The sequence below is a fragment of the Nothobranchius furzeri genome, chromosome 15, assembly GCF_043380555.1.
Source record: "Nothobranchius furzeri strain GRZ-AD chromosome 15, NfurGRZ-RIMD1, whole genome shotgun sequence".
In the NCBI taxonomy this organism is placed as follows: Eukaryota; Metazoa; Chordata; class Actinopteri; order Cyprinodontiformes; family Nothobranchiidae; genus Nothobranchius; species Nothobranchius furzeri.
Genome location: NC_091755.1, coordinates 34,168,651 through 34,186,733, shown reverse-complemented (window position 1 = coordinate 34,186,733; position 18,083 = coordinate 34,168,651). Strand labels below are relative to the sequence as shown.

At 42.7% G+C, this 18,083-nt stretch overlaps 1 protein-coding gene across 1 annotated transcript; it reads right to left on the bottom strand.

Annotated features, from left to right (window-relative positions):
• Positions 1-69: 69 nt before the first annotated feature.
• si:dkey-72l14.3 (Glyco_hydro_56 domain-containing protein) lies at positions 70-17,421 on the bottom strand. The gene is made up of 7 exons (XM_015967494.3): positions 16,884-17,421; positions 3,898-4,515; positions 3,438-3,686; positions 3,209-3,355; positions 2,990-3,076; positions 2,322-2,516; positions 70-925 (listed from the first exon to the last, which is right to left on the bottom strand). The coding sequence occupies exons 2-7, from the start codon at positions 4,462-4,464 to the stop codon at positions 548-550; spliced, it is 1,623 nt and encodes a 540-aa protein (XP_015822980.3). The 5' UTR covers positions 4,465-4,515; positions 16,884-17,421; the 3' UTR covers positions 70-547.
• Positions 17,422-18,083: the final 662 nt, after the last annotated feature.

The window sequence follows — 18,083 nt, the reverse complement described above, 5'->3', positions numbered from 1 at the left end:
TGCATATTAGGTTATTTGGTGATTATAAATTGACTCTCAAGAGTGTGTGTGTGTGTGTGTGTGTGTGTGTGTGTGTGTGTGTGTGTGTGTGTGTGTGGTTGTGCAACTCTTTGCATGTGACGACATGATCCTTGTAACCCGAAACACGACAATAAAAGACAAAAAGCAACAACAAATAAATATAGGAATATTTTGCATGCTGAAAGTTTTAGTATACAGTTTTTTTGGGGTCAAAATTAATTTCAATTCACTTAAATTACAAAAGAATGCAAATAAAACCAATTCAGTGGTGTTTTGTGGATTTAGTCTTTTTTCTTTATTAAAATTGGTATTTTAGCCCTGATCTTTATTTTATTTGTTGTTATGTTTGGCACATCTAACAACGGGTTTGCAACTCCAGCTATGAACAACATTTCTTTGAAAATAATGTTTTAATAAAATACTCCGCTACAAAGAAACAATCAGAAGTTTTGAGGGTATTTAAAGGACACTTGAGTGGCGTTTACACTCGCAGCTCCATCATAAACCTCCCCAGTAAAGTCTGCGTTTAGTTTTCAGTTGAAGGTCCCAGGTAGAAGCTTACAGCCACCAGCAGCAGAAGGTGCACGCCTGGAGCTCTCAGTGGATCGGCGCCACTGTCAGACTGTAAATCCAGTGATGTTGTTGGACTTCTGTCAACAGGTGAATCACTTTCTGCAAATGTGGTCTCAGAGGCACTTTTGGTTGCAGAATCAGTTGTCTCCGTCACATCTTCAGTGTTTCCTCCAAAAGGCGCTCCGTCTTTGAGCGGCTGCCGGTCAGAGACGTCCCTGTCTGCGTTCTTGTACCACTGACACGTAAAGTCTTTTTTCCAGACCTCTGCTGGGTCTGGTTCAGATGTTTTACTGCCCACATCTGGCTGGTCGGTGGCCTCTGCAGCATCCATCTAAGAGGGAGTAAAGGGAAGATGAGATTGTAGCAAACACAGACGCATTTTTTTTTTTACAAGCTACAGTGTACGTTTGGTGCAAAAGAGCAGTTAAAGCAAATATAGTAAATTTGTCTGGAAGTAACACATTTGTTTGGTAAATTATCTTCCTCGTGTCCGAGGTCGGGTCACGGGAGCTTTCTTAATCTCACATGCTACAGCAGTCACAGAAATTCATGGTGTCCTATTCTGAACTTTCTGGTACCCATGGCAGGGATAAGCGCTTCCTCCCTGAGTTACTCTCATTTGCTAATACAATTGGGTCTCTCTTTAATTTGGGCTTCTCATCAGTTAACCCTGTCAGACGTCACATCACCAAGCTTGTTGTAGAGTTTTCTCATTTCTATGAGAACATCTCCTTTGCTCCTTCCCCCGCTACTGTGAAACGTGTTGCGTTCAACAGTCCGACCATGTTAGACAGGGTGCTGCGTGAGCTTTCGTCAGATTCTGGCCTCAGATTTCAGCCTGTGACTTATTACTGGTCCTCCTCTGACCCTGACATTATCCCTCCAGCATGTCCTGGGTCTTCCTTTGTGCATTCTCTTGTTTGGATGTGATTGGGAAACCTCACCAGGGAGGCATCCAGAAGGCATCCTAACTAGATGCCCTAGCAACCTCAACTGGCTCCTCTCGACGTGGAGGAGCATCGGATCTACTCCGAGCCCCTCCCAGATCACCAACTTCTCACCCTATCTTTAAGGGAGAGCCCAGCCACCCTGCGAGGAAAACTCATTTCAGCTGCTTGTGTCTGCGATCTTGTTATTTTGGTAACTACCCAAAGCTCGTGGCCATAGGTGAGGGTAGGAACATAGAGTGGCCATGAAATTGAGAACCTGAGAAGCTCTCTCCACCATGACAGGCCGGTACAGCGTCTGCATCACTGCAGATGCAGCACCAATCTGCCTATCGATCTCCCGTTCCATCTTTCCCTCACTCACAAACAAAACCCAGAGATACTTAAAAGTCCTCCACTTGGGGAGGACTTTGTCCCTTACCTGGAGAAGGCATTCTAACGTTTCCGACTCATGGCCTTGGTGTCACATTTGGAGGAGCATGTCACATTAATCGGAGACTGTAAATTGTCCCTAGGTGTGAGTAGATGTGTGAATGGTTGATTGTCTCTGTGAGACCCTATGATCGACTGATGATCGGTCAGAGATGCACAACTTCTCTCTGTGTCCCTACTGAGAATGGAGCGGTTAAGATAACAAATGGAGAATGTCAATTTTTATAGTTAAGCCAGCCTCCCCTGTGATTTAACTTTTTATTCAATTCACAAAAAGTGGATTAAAACACAAAACCCACATTAAACACCAGATCGGATCAAATCTACATTAAATTTCCACCGTCACACCTTTTCTGCCACCTTCTCTTCTGTCGTGGATTGGGGTGGGAGATGGAGATAAGAGGAGCTGTCTGGATCTTGACGAACACATCGACCCTTTCCCTGGCAAAGGGAGGATGAGCAGAGCTGAGTTGCCGTGGTAACATTGAGGGAGTAAGGTCCCAGAACTTTACGAACAAACTCTGCCAGGTCTTGGCACTCTCTCTGAAACAGACAGGTGGGAAATGGTGTTGTGGGTTGGTAGCTGCAGAAGAAGCTGAGCACATTTTATTTAGGAAGGTAAAGCGAAGCTTTTGGAAGTTGACGTGTTTCCCAGGGTGGTGCAAGGGTTAAGCTCCGATGCATTTATAATGAGGGTAAAGGGCACTAAATATCCTATGTGGAGCCTGTATGGTTGATGCGAGGAGACCGATTTACTTTGGTTCTAGCAGGCTTTAGCTAGAGTGCTAGCTCATTACAAGCAGCACATTTAGGTTCACAGATTTTTTTTATTTGGGCCGAAAGTTTTATTTACAAACAACGTGGGTCCCATTGCTAATGAACTTTGTTGATGCTCTTATTTTAAAAGAAACATTAATAAAATAAAAAATACATATTTAAGACCTGATGTACAACCTAAATGTTGTAACCGAGAGTATTTTTAGGTAAATACACAGTGTTGATGTCGGGTCGAGTACCTCCGTCTTAGTCTCACTTTTGTCCCAGATGATGACTCCTGCTCCTCCCATGGCAGCACTTTCTCCTATAGTGTTGACCAGGTCAGCCTGTAAAGGCAAAAGCATTCAGTCTAAAAAGGGAACGGGATGACCCAGCTGTTCCTATATTATACCCAAATTCCATAAAGAACGAAGTCAGAATTTGAATGAATGAAGATTATATTAACTGTGATGTCTCACCGGGGATAGGAAAGTCCTAGTGGAGAGGTAGACGGTCTTTACCAGGGGAAACACGGGCAGATCAAACTCTGCTCCGGGCTGAGAGGCCACGCGTAGGGCTTCCTTTAACTGACCCGATGAACACAGCCTGGCTGTTGGCGTCCCACTCTGTAGTAACAAGGATGTAGCTCACAGGTAGGCTTTGAAATGCTTCATAACCCCAATAATAGGTCACGTTCTGTAAACACACCTGCAGCTTCTCCAGGGTCAGGAGGGGGTAGAGAGCAGTGCTTCGTTTCCATAGCCACGCAAGCTCATCGTTCAGAGCCGTCTCTGCAGGATTGCACTGGCCTGTGTAGTTGGCTAGCTGAGTTAGGGTGGGGTCCCTGTTGAAGCAGGTGGGATAGGTGGAGAATCCCCACAATGCTTTGGGTCTTGACCTTTTGACCTCCCGTAGAGTCTCCACCATCACAGACTGAGCTGCTGCCTCAAAGTCCACCTGTGGCAAATTATTGTTTGGAAACTTCCATTTAGTATTATTTAATGAGTCAGCATAATTTGTAACAATGCTGCAAACAATCCTCAAGTTTCAATATTCGATTCTAGCAATTCAGTAGTTTGCTGCTGTTATTCCATATTCTCTATTTTCATTTTTTAAATCTTTCTTTAGTTCTTTCTTCCTGCTTGTACTTAATTTCCACACTTCTTACCCGAGACCACTTCTCCAGTTCTTCTGGTGTCCAGCGAGGAAAGAAGGTCTTCATCAGGTTCCTGGATGCCTCTCGGTACATTGCCTGCTTCTCTCGGTTCCTGGACCACTGGGGAACCCACTCTGTCCAGCGCAGCACCCCCAGCCCGAGGTACCTGGGTGCAGGCAAAGCTGCCTCCAAGTCCTGCTGAGTCTTCTGGATGTGGCTGTCCAAACGTGTGTGCTGTGGGAGCCCCCCGTTGACAGGAGTGTTTTTGTCTACAAAGTAGGGATAGTTACCCAGTGCACCTTCATAGAAGACGGCTACACGGCCGTCTCGCTCCATACCGAAGGAGCTGAGATCTATTCGGCTGGAGCAGGAAGAGTCCCGGATTCCCCAGAAGATGATGAAAGGCTGTCCAGATAAGAGAGGAGGACGGGCAGGCTGGGACGGCCCGGCATCACAAGGCCCGGCTAAGGCACCGATCAGCAAGAGGAGGACTGATGAGAAAAGCAAGCGGTTCCAGAGAATCGCATGATGCGGTTTGGGTTCTGGTGGTGGACGGAACACAGGTTCGACCTGCTCCATTAAAGCAGCTCAGCTGTTCAGGCCGTCACAGCCAATCATGTTGCTGTAAAACTAAACAGACACAAGAACAGGTGAGTGTGCAGGTGTTGGAGGGAGAACTTTAAACTAAATCCGTGTTTAAGTTAACTTTTCTTAACTTGAATTAGTTGCAGTTTAGCTATTGCAGATGTAGAAAAACAACGATACACTGAAATATGGCGATATTTCGTTTTATGATACTTAGTCCATTTTTAAAAGTAGTGTATAGATTCTTACTAAGAATTTACATGTAAACTTTTACTGCTGTTAGTGTGGTGCAATTCAAACTTCGACTGCTAGGTGGCAGCATTTCTTACCAAATTGCAAACATTGTCTCACTTTTAGTATCGCAATATATCGTATCATCGCCCCAGTATCGTGATATATATCATATCGCCAGATTCTTGCCAATCTACACCCCTAAATGCAACCATTTTTTTTTGTCGTTATGTTTTATTTTACTTGGATTTTTAGATTATTCTTTAATTCTGAGTTTTAACAGAGTTCATTTAGTAGACATGACAGCCTGTATGCCAAGCATGCACATGTTCACATGTTTAAAATTCAGAGTTGGCTGGTAACGTTTCTCTTCATGTGAAAATTAGCTGGCAACTTGAGAAGTGCTAATTTGAACAAAAATGGCCCTCTAGCCTCACAAGGTACTTGAAGGAAAACTGAATGAGTGAATCTTCCTGATTTGTTTCAAGCATCCACCCACTAGAGAAAATAAATTCTCTGTATTTTTTTTAATTTCCATTAGGTTTTGTGGGATTAAAATGCATTTCTTTGGTTATTTTCTAAAAAAGCTTTAATATATATTTATTTAGAAATGATAAATTAAAGAGTCTGTGTATCTTTATGTAAATGGAATAAATTACTAGTATCGTGCCACGTGCATTTTGTTTTATAAACCTCAGAACCTTGGCGGATGTTAACACGCCTACCCCACTGCTAAATGACACACAGCCAAATGCAACTTCAGCCTGCTTTTTTATCTTTCACTTGTTTACAGTTTTGCAAATTGGTGACAAAAAAAGTCAAAGTTTTATTTTTTCCTGCTTATTTTCTTTCACCAGAATAATGTCAGAGATTTTTACTTTCTGACTAGAGTTTAACAATTGCTTGTTAGCAGTAGCAGCTCTGCTTGGGGAACCTGCTCTCTAACAAGCCATTAAACAGGGAAATGTGGCCGTGAGTGTGAGAAGTGACTGGTGGAGATATCAGATCTACAATTCTAAATGCCACAGGTTCCTCTAACATGCTGCACAGTAGGGGACTTATTAACAAACACACGAGGGGGCAACATCGGCATCATTTCCATCTAGTACATTTTTGTACATCTGCTGCAGGTGTGTTTTGTTCAATTATTATACCAGAACGATCGTTTGACAGGAACATCACATAATTAAACCAAACAACCATAATGGAATTATAATACTAAAATCATGGAATTTTAAACCTTTTTGGTTATTCTGGGAAAATTGTTGATGAAAATTAAAGAGTAGCAACAATCTCCTCTTTATTCTACTATGTTTAAAATATGTCTGTGATTAAGATTGAATTGTGTTTGAGGCATACTTTAGAATATTCGTTTAGTTGACCTCAGTAGATCATAAGAATTTAACAAACGTTGACAGGTGTTAAATAAGCCTCCAGATAACCAACATTTTAAGCCAATAATTCCAGAAAGGTCAAAGTTCACGCTGTGCAACGCCTTCTCTTTGTGTCTCTTTGTGAAAACCATTCTTGCAGAAATATAAGAATGAAAAGGAAAATGAAGAAAGGACTCGTTAGTAATTTGATGTTGGCCATTCTACTTGTTTCTATAGTTGCCTTTTTATGGAGAATATTGTTTTCTTTTTCTTGAAATAAAAATTGAGGTTTATTATTTGTCAAGGCATAAGTTTGAGAAACATTCTGCAAAGGAATCAAACTACCTGAATAAAAGTGTGGGAATTTCCACAATAAAGAGCTGTGTGAGTCAGTCTGTTTGTTTGTTCTGAAAAGTAGTTTAGAGATTAAAAAACATCTTAAAATTGAACAATGCACATTTTAAAATGTTCTGTGACTTGCTTGTGGATTTTATCTATAATGTCTGCAATGTTCAAATCATTTTAATGGTAATAGCTTGTAATGTTTTGTTTTAATACACTTATTTTTTTAATTTTATTTACAATGTTTATGAAGCTTTAAAAAATATGGTGTTTCTTGGGACCACATAGGTCAATGCGCGTTTGCGAACTATGGACCTCGTACATCACCGCGTGCTCCATAAACTGAACTGTATGGCCGGCGGTGAGATGCCTTTGTGTCCCCTCGTGGAGTTAACCGCCCACCGACCTTCCTCCTTCTACACTACTACCTCTCGCATGGACGACATCTTCATTGCGTACCACCTGCGTGAGTGGCTTCTTCTCGTTATGCGCGTTGGGGACTATCCCATTTCCTATCCTCTTTTGTTTTGTGCCTGACCAGGATCCAAGACAAAGACAAAGACCAAAGGCGCCAGGATCCAAGACAAAGACCAAAGACAAAGGCGTCCAAGGAGACCAACGTCCTAAGGGACAAACCCACCTGTGCTTCCGACAATCAAGTCGACCTACGTTCATGAGGAACAAACCCATCTGTGCTTCCGACGATCGAGCTTTGGGCGCGATCCCCGAAACCAAAAGGGGGAATGTTGAGGGTCTGACCTCATGAGGAAATTACTATGCAGTGATTTTCTCCAAAATGACTGTGCTTAAATTGCTCTGAAAAGCAAATAACCACATCAGCGCCAAGAAACTTCATTTCCCATGATGCTTTGCACACGGAAGCATTGGGATGATGTCACCGCCTAATACCAGAAACACGTTCTGCGCATGTGCGGGAGGCCGTGGAGCTTTTCCCGCGAACTAAGACCATAAATCTTCAGCAGAGACAAAGAAACCTCGTTCTTTTGCCCAGGATACCTGGCGGTAAGGACACGCTTGTCGAACGCTCCGACAACTTGAGCACGCGGAAGCTCTAAGTGCCCAAGTTGAGCCACGAAACCGCTACAAAGCCACTCGAACTCCATCAGGACCTGACTGGGAACGAGCGGAGCTCCATCCAGCTCTCAGAGACGCTGTAAGTTGTCAAACTCAGCACAAAAGAAACTTCGTTCTCTTTGTGTCCAGCCCGTGGAGAAACACTTGTGGAGGTAAACAACAGAGAAAGCATCAAACCGACGGATGACGCCAAACTGCGGAGAAACACGGAGAACCGTCAAATCAAAACAGTGAGGGACGCTTCACTGTTCTGGTGATCAGAAAACTCATTTCTCTCTCTCCTTTTCTTCTCCCGTTTCCTCTATAGTCCAGAATAAGCAATAAAACCGCGCTATTGCTTAAAAAGTAGCTTCGTGTTTTCCTCTTTCGTTCCCAAAACACGTCCGCCGGGTCATTTTGAATAAATAAACTGCTTATTGATCATTGTTTGGTATCTTTAAATGTTTTCTGCTTGGCCACGTGGTTAAACTAAAAGATATTATTCGTGATTAATCCTTTGTGTTGTTTCATGATCCTTTGAAATGTTTTGAGTGAATTTAAGGTTAAGTTACTGATGATTCTAAGTGCCTTGGAAGTTAAAGTGCAAGTTGCCACTCACACTTTAGCCAGACAAAGGGGTCAGCCATCTTGCATACAGACTCCATTTTAGAAACACACACACATACATACACACAAAACACCTTGAACATTATTTTGAATATACATCCTTTTATTATATCACATGGTTATTATTCATTTATGCCACTGTTTATTCATTTGACAAATTGTTAATTAAACGTTATAAAATTCAGATTTTCGTCTCCAGTAGCTTTGTTGTGTCGAAGAGAAGTCTCTGCTCCAAGGATTCTACGAACTTCAAGAAAGACTGATAAGAGTTTTGGATTCAATTTTTCCCCGGTTAAAGGGGAATGGTGCCCCGTATATCTAAGAATATCTTAATTAATTAATAAATCAGTAAATATTCCCATATTTACAGAATTTATTGAAGAATCCAAAAGTAAGTTAAAGCTTACGAATTGTTCGCTCCTAATAACCCCAACATGTTTATAAGATACTCAATTTTAACATTAAAAGTGCATTGGCGAGCTCCTGGTGGCCGAGCCATGGGGCCCGGCCGGGCACAGCCCGAAGAGGAAACATGGATCCCCCTTCCCATGGGCTCACCACTCGTGGGAGGAGCCAATGGGGTCCGGTGCAGTGTGTGACGGGTGGTAGTCGAGGGCGGGGACCTTGGCGGTCTGATCCTCGGCTACAGAAGCTGGATCTTGGCACATGGAATGTCACCTCTCGAGAGGGTAACATCCCTCCGCCTACGTGTGGGGAACGGGTTCTGACTGTGGTCTGTGCATATGCACCAAACTACAGTTAAGACTACCCACTCTTTTGGAGACCTTGGAGGGGGTGCTGGAGAGCGCTCCTTCCAGTGACATCCTAGTTCTGCTGGCGGACTTTAACGCTCACGTGGACGACAGTGAGACCTGGAGGGTTGTGGTTGAGAGGAACGGTCCCCTTGATCTGAATCCGAGTAGTGTTTTGTTATTGGACTTCTGTGCCAGTCATGGATTGTCCATAATGAACACCATGTTCAGACATAAAGGTGTCCGTATGTGCTCTTGGCACCAGGATACCTTAGGTCGCAGCTCGATGATTGACTTTGTTGTTGTTTCATCTGACCTGCGGCCGCATGTTTTGGACACTCGGTTGAAGAGAGGGGTGGAGCTGTCAACTGACCACTAATTGGTGGTGAGTTGGCTCAGATGGTGGGGGAGGATGCCAGTCAGACCAGGCAGGCCCAAACACATTGTGAGGGGGCTGCTGGGAGCATCTGGCAGAGTCTCCTGCCAGAAGGAGTTTCAATTCCCACCTCCGACAGAACTTCCAAAATGTTCCGGGGGAGGCGGGGTACATTGAGTCTGAAAGGACCCTGTTCCGTGCCTCCATTGTTGAGGTGGCCGACCGAAGCTGTGGTCGCAGGATCGTCTGTGCCTGTCATGGTGGCGACCCCTGAACCTGCTGGTGGACTCCGGCGGTTAGGGATGCTGTCAAGCTGAAGAAAGAGTCCTATCAGGTCTTTTTGGCCTGTGGGACTCCAGAGGCAGCTGACGGGTACCGGCAGTTCAAAAGGAATGTGGCTGGGGTGGTCGCCAAGGCAAAAACCCGGGCGTGGGAGGAGTTCGGTGAGACCATGGAGCAAGACTTCCGTACGGCTTCGAGGAGATTCTGGTCCACCAACCGGCACCTCGGGGTTGGGGGGGGGGGGGGGGGGGGTGCGCTGCCAACACTATCTATAGTGGGGACGGTGTGCTGCTGACCTCTACTCAGGACGTTGTGGAGCGGTGGGCAGAATACTTCGAAGACCTCCTCAATCCCACCTCCAGTGAGGAAGCAGAGTCTGGGGACTTTGGGTTGGCCCCTCAAATCTCTGGTGCTGAGGTCACTGCGGTGGTTAAAAAGCTCCTCTGTGGCAAGGCTCCAGGGGTGGATGAGATCCGCCCGGACTTCCTTAAGGCTCTGGATGTTGTGGGGCTGTGTTGGCTGACGCGGCTCTGCAATATTGCGTGGACATCGAGGGCAGTCCCACTGGACTGGCAGACCGGGGTGGTGGTCCCCTTTTTAAAAAGGGGGACCACAGGGTGTGTTCCAACTACAGGGGGATCACAATCCTGAGCCTTCCTGGTAAGGTCTATTCAGGGGTTCTGGAGAGGAGGGTCCGTCGGATTGTTGAGCCTCAGATTCAGGAGGAGCAATGTGGTTTTCGTCCTGGCCGTGGAACACTGAACCAGCTCAACCATTCTACATGTGTTCTGTGGATTTGGAGAAGGCGTTTGACCGCGTCCCTCGGGGGGTCCTGTGGGGGGTACTCCAGGAGTATGGGGTACCAGGCCCTCTGATACGGGCTGTTAGGTCCCTGTATGACTGGTGTCAGAGCTTGGTCCGCATTGCTGGCAGTAGGTCGGGCTCGTTCCCAGTGAGAGTTGGACTCCGCCATGGCTGCCCTTTGTCACCGATTCTGTTCATAACCTTTATGGGCAGGATTTCTAGGCACAGCCAAGGTGTTGAGGGCATCTGTTTTGGTGGTCTGAGGATCAGGTCTCTGCATTTTGCAGATGATGTGGTCCTGTTGGCTTCATCAGAACGGGATCTTCAGCTTTTGCTGGAGCGGTTTGCAGCCGAGTGTGAAGCAGCTGGGATGAGAATCAGCTCCTCTAAATCTGAGACCATGGTCTTGATTTGGAAAAGGGTAGAATGCCTTCTCCGGGTCAGGGATGAGGTCCTGCCCCAAGTGGAGGAGTTTAAGTATCTCGGGGTCTTGTTCACGAGTGAGGGAAAACTGGAGCGTGAGATCGATAGGCGGATTGGCGTTGCATCTGCAGTGATGCGGGTGTTGTACCGGTCTGACGTGGTGAAGAGAGAGCTGAGTCAGAAGGCGAAGCTCTCGATTTACCGGTCGATCTACGTTCCTACCCTCACCTATGGTCATGAGCTTTGGGTAGTGACCGAAAGAAGGAGATCGTGGATACAAACGGCCGAAATGAGTTTTCTCCAAAGAGTGGCTGGGCTCTCCCTTAGAGATAGGGTGAGATGCTTGGTCATCCGGGAGGGGCTTGGAGTAGACCTGCTGCTCCTCCGCATCAAGAGGAGCCAGTTGAGATGGCTCAGGCATCTGGTCAGGATGCCTCCTGGACGCCTCCCTTGTGAGGTTTTCTGAGCACGTCCAACCGGGAGGAGGCCTAAAGGGAGACCCAGGACACGTTGGAGGGACTATGTCTCTCACCTGGCCAGGGAACGCCATGGAATTCACCCAGAAGAGCTGGCCCAAGTGGCTGGGGAGAGGGAAGTCTGGGCCTCTTGACTTAGGCTACTGCCCCCGCGACCCGACTCTGGAAAAGTGGAAGAAAATGGATGGATGGATGGATGGAGATATTTTTAAATTCCCATTTCCCTCTTCTTCCATAATTGAGGAAGAAAAAGAATAAACTGTTTTTGAATAGCTCCTCTTAAGATAAAAATCACAAGGTGCTTCTCAAGAACAAAAAAAGTGCCATTAATCCGGCCTGTAAGTGTTGCCGTTTTTATTCCAATAGCTGTAATCCCATCCTGTATGTAATCCCCCTTTCACTGGAGTGAGTGGTAAACACGAGAACTAATCTGTTCCGGATAAGCTTCTTCCCTGTGTTTACCTTTCCGTTTGGTCAGCTCTTTATCTTGTGCCTGTTGCCTTCTTTACCCAAGAAAAAAATAAATTAAAAACTCAATTACGTTTCACTGAATTTCAGATGAATCAGGGCAGTTTAAGCCTTTTGATTATAATAACAGTAGTCCAAACAAGCCCTTTCAATTTTAATAATTTCTTGAATCTATTTTATATTAAAAACTATAAATTGTTTCTCTCCTTGAGACTAACAGGAGTGGACTCATTTTTTCTAAAGGAGCACTTACTCATGTAAAGCAGTAATTCTGTGGAAATTACATAAGGAAACAGTTTTGACCTGCTGAGAATTTGATTTGATGTTTTCGTTCTGATAACATATTTCCACATGTACAACACATCAATAGTGTGCTGCTAAACATCTTTAAATCTAATGGTTTTCCTGCTGTTCTCATACTTAAAAAAACATCAGAACATTTTAAGAGGTGAGGACTTTTCTCTGTGTGCGGTTTAATTTGAGTGTAGCCTTTAAAAAGGTTGGGTGTCTTTATTGTCTAACTGTTCGTTTTCCTGCTCCATTGTGGTCGCCCTGCAGGAGCTGATGAGGATGTGAAAACGGCTAAAATTAGAACAATAAGTGCATCACCCCAGCCTGAAGCCAACAGAACTCCACTTCAGCCAGGTTCCACCACGTCCCTCTTGTGGCTGGAGCTAAACGGATTAGGTGTGCATGATAGTATGTTTGATAGCAGAAAGTCTGTGTCAATCACACATGGATGAGGCAACACGAGCACAATTGCACTGATAGGAAACTCAGACATTATGAAGCCAAATAAAATATTTATGTTGGCATCTTGATATAAGAGTGTTTTATCACCCCTAGCTGCATCTTATTTTTGTCTTTATGTTCTTTTAAAAAGTTCAGATCAGAATTTGAAAAGTATCTTATACATAGGGATGGGTGACATGACAATATTAAACAGATGAGGATTTGAATTTGCTGATGAGAAAGACTGAACACCGAGAGTTGTTTCCACCCAGACCATTTAAAGTGTGACACACGTTGAGCCTGATCTCTTTAAGAAGAAAGCGAAATGTTTTTACTTAAGAATGATTTTTAGCTTTACCCTCCATCGGATGTGGCGTGTAACGTAATGGATGCGTTTTCCCTGCAACCTCAGCAGCCAGTCCTTTCCCAACAGGTGCATTTCAGATGTGTTTCAGGTGTATCAGCAGTGAAAGCAAACTCACCAACCATGAATTATTTTGATAGTTCACATGATACCAAGCAAGGAGAAAGAGGTGCCGTCCATGGTTCATTTCCTCTTCTTTTTATCTCTGCGGCGTCACAGGTAATCACATATTCTTTTAACTGGTTAGGCAACTGGAAACCTGCACGTGTTTTCATTTTGAGAAGCTTAATGTGTCCTGGAATTGTGTTACCCAAAATATAGATTTCAAGTATAAATTTAGCTTCTGTGACATCAAATAGAAACATCTCAATTGGATGTTAACAGTGGTTAATTTGTGCGTACTACGCTTTGCGAACGTTAGCTGTCATTTACGCATACAGCAGAAATCTGAGGTTAACCTGTTAGCATGACTTAACAGCAATTTGGTTAATTGCGATCTGTGTTATAATGTTAGCATGACTAGCACATGTTAGCATGGGGCAGTTAAGTATTAGTTACAGCATGTCTGTTTTTCTAATAGTGTAGTTGCATTGTTGAGTAACAATTTAGTTTAGAAATGTTTAAAAACTAACAGATAATTTAGAGAAATTTGTGATTTTGATTTCACAGTAAAAATGTGATATGATAGTTTTGACTTATCACACTTCTAGTTAAGGTAATATAAAATGATTGTTTGCAGGTAATGCATGCCTTTGTTAAGCAATATCAAAACATGAAGTTCTGAATGTTCTTACTTAAAATAAAAGTTTAAGGGCTAAATGTTGGGATTCGATTTTAGCTCAGGACTTTCAGAATTAAATAGGATCAATTTCTTTTTAAGTGTGTAAAAATAATAAAGAAACATACATTTAGATAAAAAAATCTGAATGTAAATTTAGAAAATGACAAAATCCTACAATCCAGCTTCCACAGAGCCTTATTTTCAGTTTATTTTTTAGCTCATGTAACAGAAACACAATTTCTCAAAATGTCTCTAAAGTTACTTGAGTTCAACTAAAACAAAATGAAAATTGTCTGAAAATGTAAAAAATGTTCTCCACTCAAACAGACATGGTGTGATCGTTGTACTTAGTGGTAAAAAGAAGGTGCGTTTTCCAACAGAATAAGATACATGTCTACAACAAAGAACCAAACACAACTTTCCTTATTTTTGGTCCATTTTTGCACTCCGACTTAACTTTAACAAACTGGTTCTTAAAAAGAACCCATTCTGGTCATGCTTTGAGTTTTTAATGGCTTATTCAAAGATCTCATATCTAGAGATGTGTATTGGTGAAATTTTGGCGATACGATAAGTATCACGATACAGGGGAGACGATACAATATATCACGATTTATTGTGATACATTCAGTCAGACTTTATTAGCGATTTTTTTAGACTGAATTTATTGTAGCAATATTCAATTAACACTCCAAACTGATACTTAACATGATTAACATGAGGTATCTGAACCATAACAGAGGGATTTACATTTCAGTTGTGGAAACAAAACCCATTGCACACTGCTGCCAACTAGTGGTCGGTGTATAATTTGCACCAAAAGAAAAGAAAAGAAACACAAATGTTTGCAGGTAAATTCTTCCAAAATTAGATACACAGCTTTTGAAAATCGATATAGTATTGCTAGAAAAAATATCTCAGTATATTGCCATATTGATATTTTCTTACATCCCTACTCATATCTGTTTTCTTCTTTAAATTATCGTTTACATAAAACTCCAGTGTGATTTCTTAGCATTTAGTCTTTTTTACAACACTGCTTTGCTCCTTCATCCACGATGAAAGAGTTTTACACTTTTGGCTGCATTATTTATCTATTCCTTTTATTTTAAAACCACTGAGACTTTAAGTTTTTTTCCGCCTTTCATTTTCCCCTTTTTAAAAATAGTCATTAGCAGCAGCACCAAGAGATAAAATCAAAACAATGTTTGGTTTTAACCACTTATAAAGACTTGGGACCAACCCAAGGCTGCATCACTGATGTAGAATTTTCACATTTTCCATGTGAAGGACCTGAATTGACACAATAACTACCAGATAGTCCTTAAAAAAATAAACAGCTGAGCTGTTGAGTAGGCCGCCTAAAAATCCTCCTGAAGATCCCGGTTGGCAGTGTAACTCACCATAAACACACAACAGCAGCTGATTTCTTTCCTGATAAAATTGGTTTCTTAATGGCTTCTGATCTTTTCAACAAAGCTAGTTTCACTTTATTTGAACACGCACCCAAGGTCCTTGCTTTACTGATTTACACCCCTGCACAGTGGCCATCAAGTAGATGCAAATCAACAAAAATCAGTCAGAAAAACACAATGTAAATAAGCTGAAAGGCCCTCCTCTTCTTCTTCTGTGGCTTTAACGGCAGCTTGTACAGTTGCATTATCGCCACCATCTCTTATCCCCCACCGAAACCCTCAGAAGAGAAAAACACTACATTTTCTCCAACAATAAGGTATCGAACAGAAATTTAAATACGCTCTTCAACCCTGTGTCTGGACCCAACTGACTGGGTCCCAAAAAGAGCGGCATTCAAGTAACAAGGCCCTCCTACCTCATTCCCTGCTCCTGTAAGCTGGTTCCTGCTGGGGTTTATTCCCCTCAGGTGAACCCAGTTAGGCCTGATTAGAGCGAACCAATGAAACTGGAGGCAGCATTTCTCAGCTTCCTTCGCTCTCTGAAACAGTTCTGAAGTTCTAAATGAACATTTTCTCTTCAGTTTTAGTGATAGAAGCAGCTTTATGAAGTATGTTTTGCATTAATTAATCGATTTATAGACTCCATGGTGAAGCAGCTAGTAAAACTGTTGATTTGCATGGAAAAGGTTGCAGGTTCAAATCCTAGCTTTGCCCTCTCTGTGCAGTTTGCATATTCCCCATTTCTTCCAGGTATTCTAGCCTCCTTCCACAAACCAAAAGCATGCATGTTCTCTTAAAATTTCATTCATAAATATTCACAAAAGCCCAAATTAACTGCATTTTTATTCGTGCAGATGCCAAATGCAAAGAAACACACAGACGGAGCTGAACTAAGACAAAAAAGACAATAAATAAATAACTGCTCAAGCAGTTTGTTACTCAGCTCACCTTTCAAAGAGAAATATTTCAAACAGTCGGGGTCTTCAGAGACATTTAAAAATAAACAACTCGGAGACTGAACCAATAAAAGGCATTTTACCAAGTCAAAAGATCGAAGCAGTTCAGAGGAAAAAAATAAATGACAGAGTCCACAGAGTTCTGTAAACCGTGTTTATGTTGTTCAAACATAAATAGATCTTTGATCTAATAGAAAATTGAATTTCCTAAAAGCTAGAAAGCAATAAGACGATGCTGTCTTTCAGAAAAAAAACTGTGCACACGACATTTCTGTAGGAAAATGGAGGCTTTGGAAAATATTTGGATAAGATTAGAAGAATGCCAACAGTTTTTATAATTTTAATTAGAGCAAAAATCAATCATTTGTCTTTCATTTTTTGTGAAAAAATATAAAAGGAGGCTTGTTTTTGTATTTTGTGCTTCTTGATCTCATCTCTGCAGACTTTCCTCTTTAAAAGTTTGTTCAAGAAGTCATCAAAGCCAAAAGAGTTTGTAATTTCATCTCACGATGGCGGCAAAAGGAAGATCTCTTTAAATATATTCATGTCTGAGGAAAATAAAAAACTGATGAATGAAGACAACAGCAGCCCAGTTATTTTACTGATTAATACAGTTTTTCACTGTTTTAAACAAATTAGCAAAAAAGTGGAGTTGGCAGTTTCTTTTAGTGTCTGCGGTTTGTCTGAAGACCCCTGCTGTTAGTTTCATGTCCTTGAGCGGGGTCCGGACCCCACCTTTGAAAACGCCTGATTTAGGTGACTGAGAGGTTTTGTAGCGGATCTAAAGCGTGAAATCGTTTCAGTAAAGAAAATCAATTTTTCACTAACTTTTGACTGATTTTCTCTACATTAAAGGAAAAATCACAATCCATCAACACAAATCTGTTGCATTTGAATCATGCCTACGATCATCATTACGTTTGCAAGTTAAACTCACCCAACCCAAAGCCCATATATTTAGTTCCTTTTGTCAGGACAGCATCAGAGTTTCTGCTCCTGCAGACAACACTTTTATTCTTCTGTCTCCACTTCTATCCTCTACTGTCCCAGATAGAGGATTCAAGCAGGCGTGGATGAGCTGATCATGTGTAGCGCGCAACAAAAAAAGGCTCCTGACATCCGGACGAGGCAGATAGAGAAGAAAAAAGAAAGGAGGGAGGAAGAGAAGGAGATAACGGACCAGAAATAGTCAAGATACTTAAAAGGAAGAGAATGTGAAAAGCTAAGATGGAACGATACAAAGGAGGTATGAAAGGAAGCCAAAGAGAGATAGAGAAGTCATTTAAGGTCCATCCTGGAGATTGGAGGATGCTGGTGCAGCAGTGTGCATGTTCATGCATGTGTGTATGTGTGTGTGTGTTTGAGACTTCACGTTCACAGCCAGGATAAGCCTCCTCTCTGAGAGGAGGTAAGCAGGGTCAGCGTAGACCAGCTCACATGACCAGAGACGCTCCCAGTAATCCACTAATCCACTGCTCTCCCACTCATGCTCCCAGCTAAACAAAGACCGTCTCCTTCGTTAATTAACTGTAATTTTTAAGTTTCTTATTCCCCCCCCCCCCCCCCCCCCCCCCCCCCGTCTCTACTCACAAGTCCCAATCACCCTAATCTAGTTTACTTCATGACTGGCTCTGTTGTTCTGTGCTGACCTGTAGTAGGAGGGAGGTTTGTGACTCTTACCAGGAAAAATCTACTCATTTGAATAAAATTCTTCATAAACAGACGTATTAATTTGTGTATTAATTTGTGAAAATAGTCTTTTTTATTAAAAAAACACATTAATCAAATGTTTGTTTAGTTAGTGATCTTATTGTCCGTAAGAGGATTTTTGGCCTAAAGACGGACTGCAACATCAGTAAGAAAAAAAAGTGCTTTTTGAAAATTGTGAACTACAGCTGGCCCACCATCAACATCGTACCTCTGTCATTTATTCGTTCTGACGGAGCCAGCCTGAGCTATAATAAAGTCTCGTGTCAAAGCTTCCCTAGGCTGCACCAACAGAGGCAAGGCCTGCAGAACACAGGCGCCACCGGTCCGTCTGACCACCAGTGCAGTTGGGTTAAGTGTCTTGCCCATGGAAACAGCAGCAGCATTCTCTGGTAAGAGCCGAGATTGAACCTGCAACTTTTGGGTTACT

Bases quoted from the DNA above. Each gene is read 5' to 3' on its own strand.
- si:dkey-72l14.3 (XM_015967494.3), bottom strand. From the start codon at position 4,464: ATGGAGCAGGTCGAACCTGTGTTCCGTCCACCACCAGAACCCAAACCG. The intron at 2,517-2,989 runs GTACTCGACCCG...TGTCTGTTTCAG, and splicing joins AAAGTGAGACTAAGACGGAG to AGAGAGTGCCAAGACCTGGC. The intron at 926-2,321 runs GTGTGACGGTGG...ACTCCCTCTTAG, and splicing joins AAGAGAAGGTGGCAGAAAAG to ATGGATGCTGCAGAGGCCAC.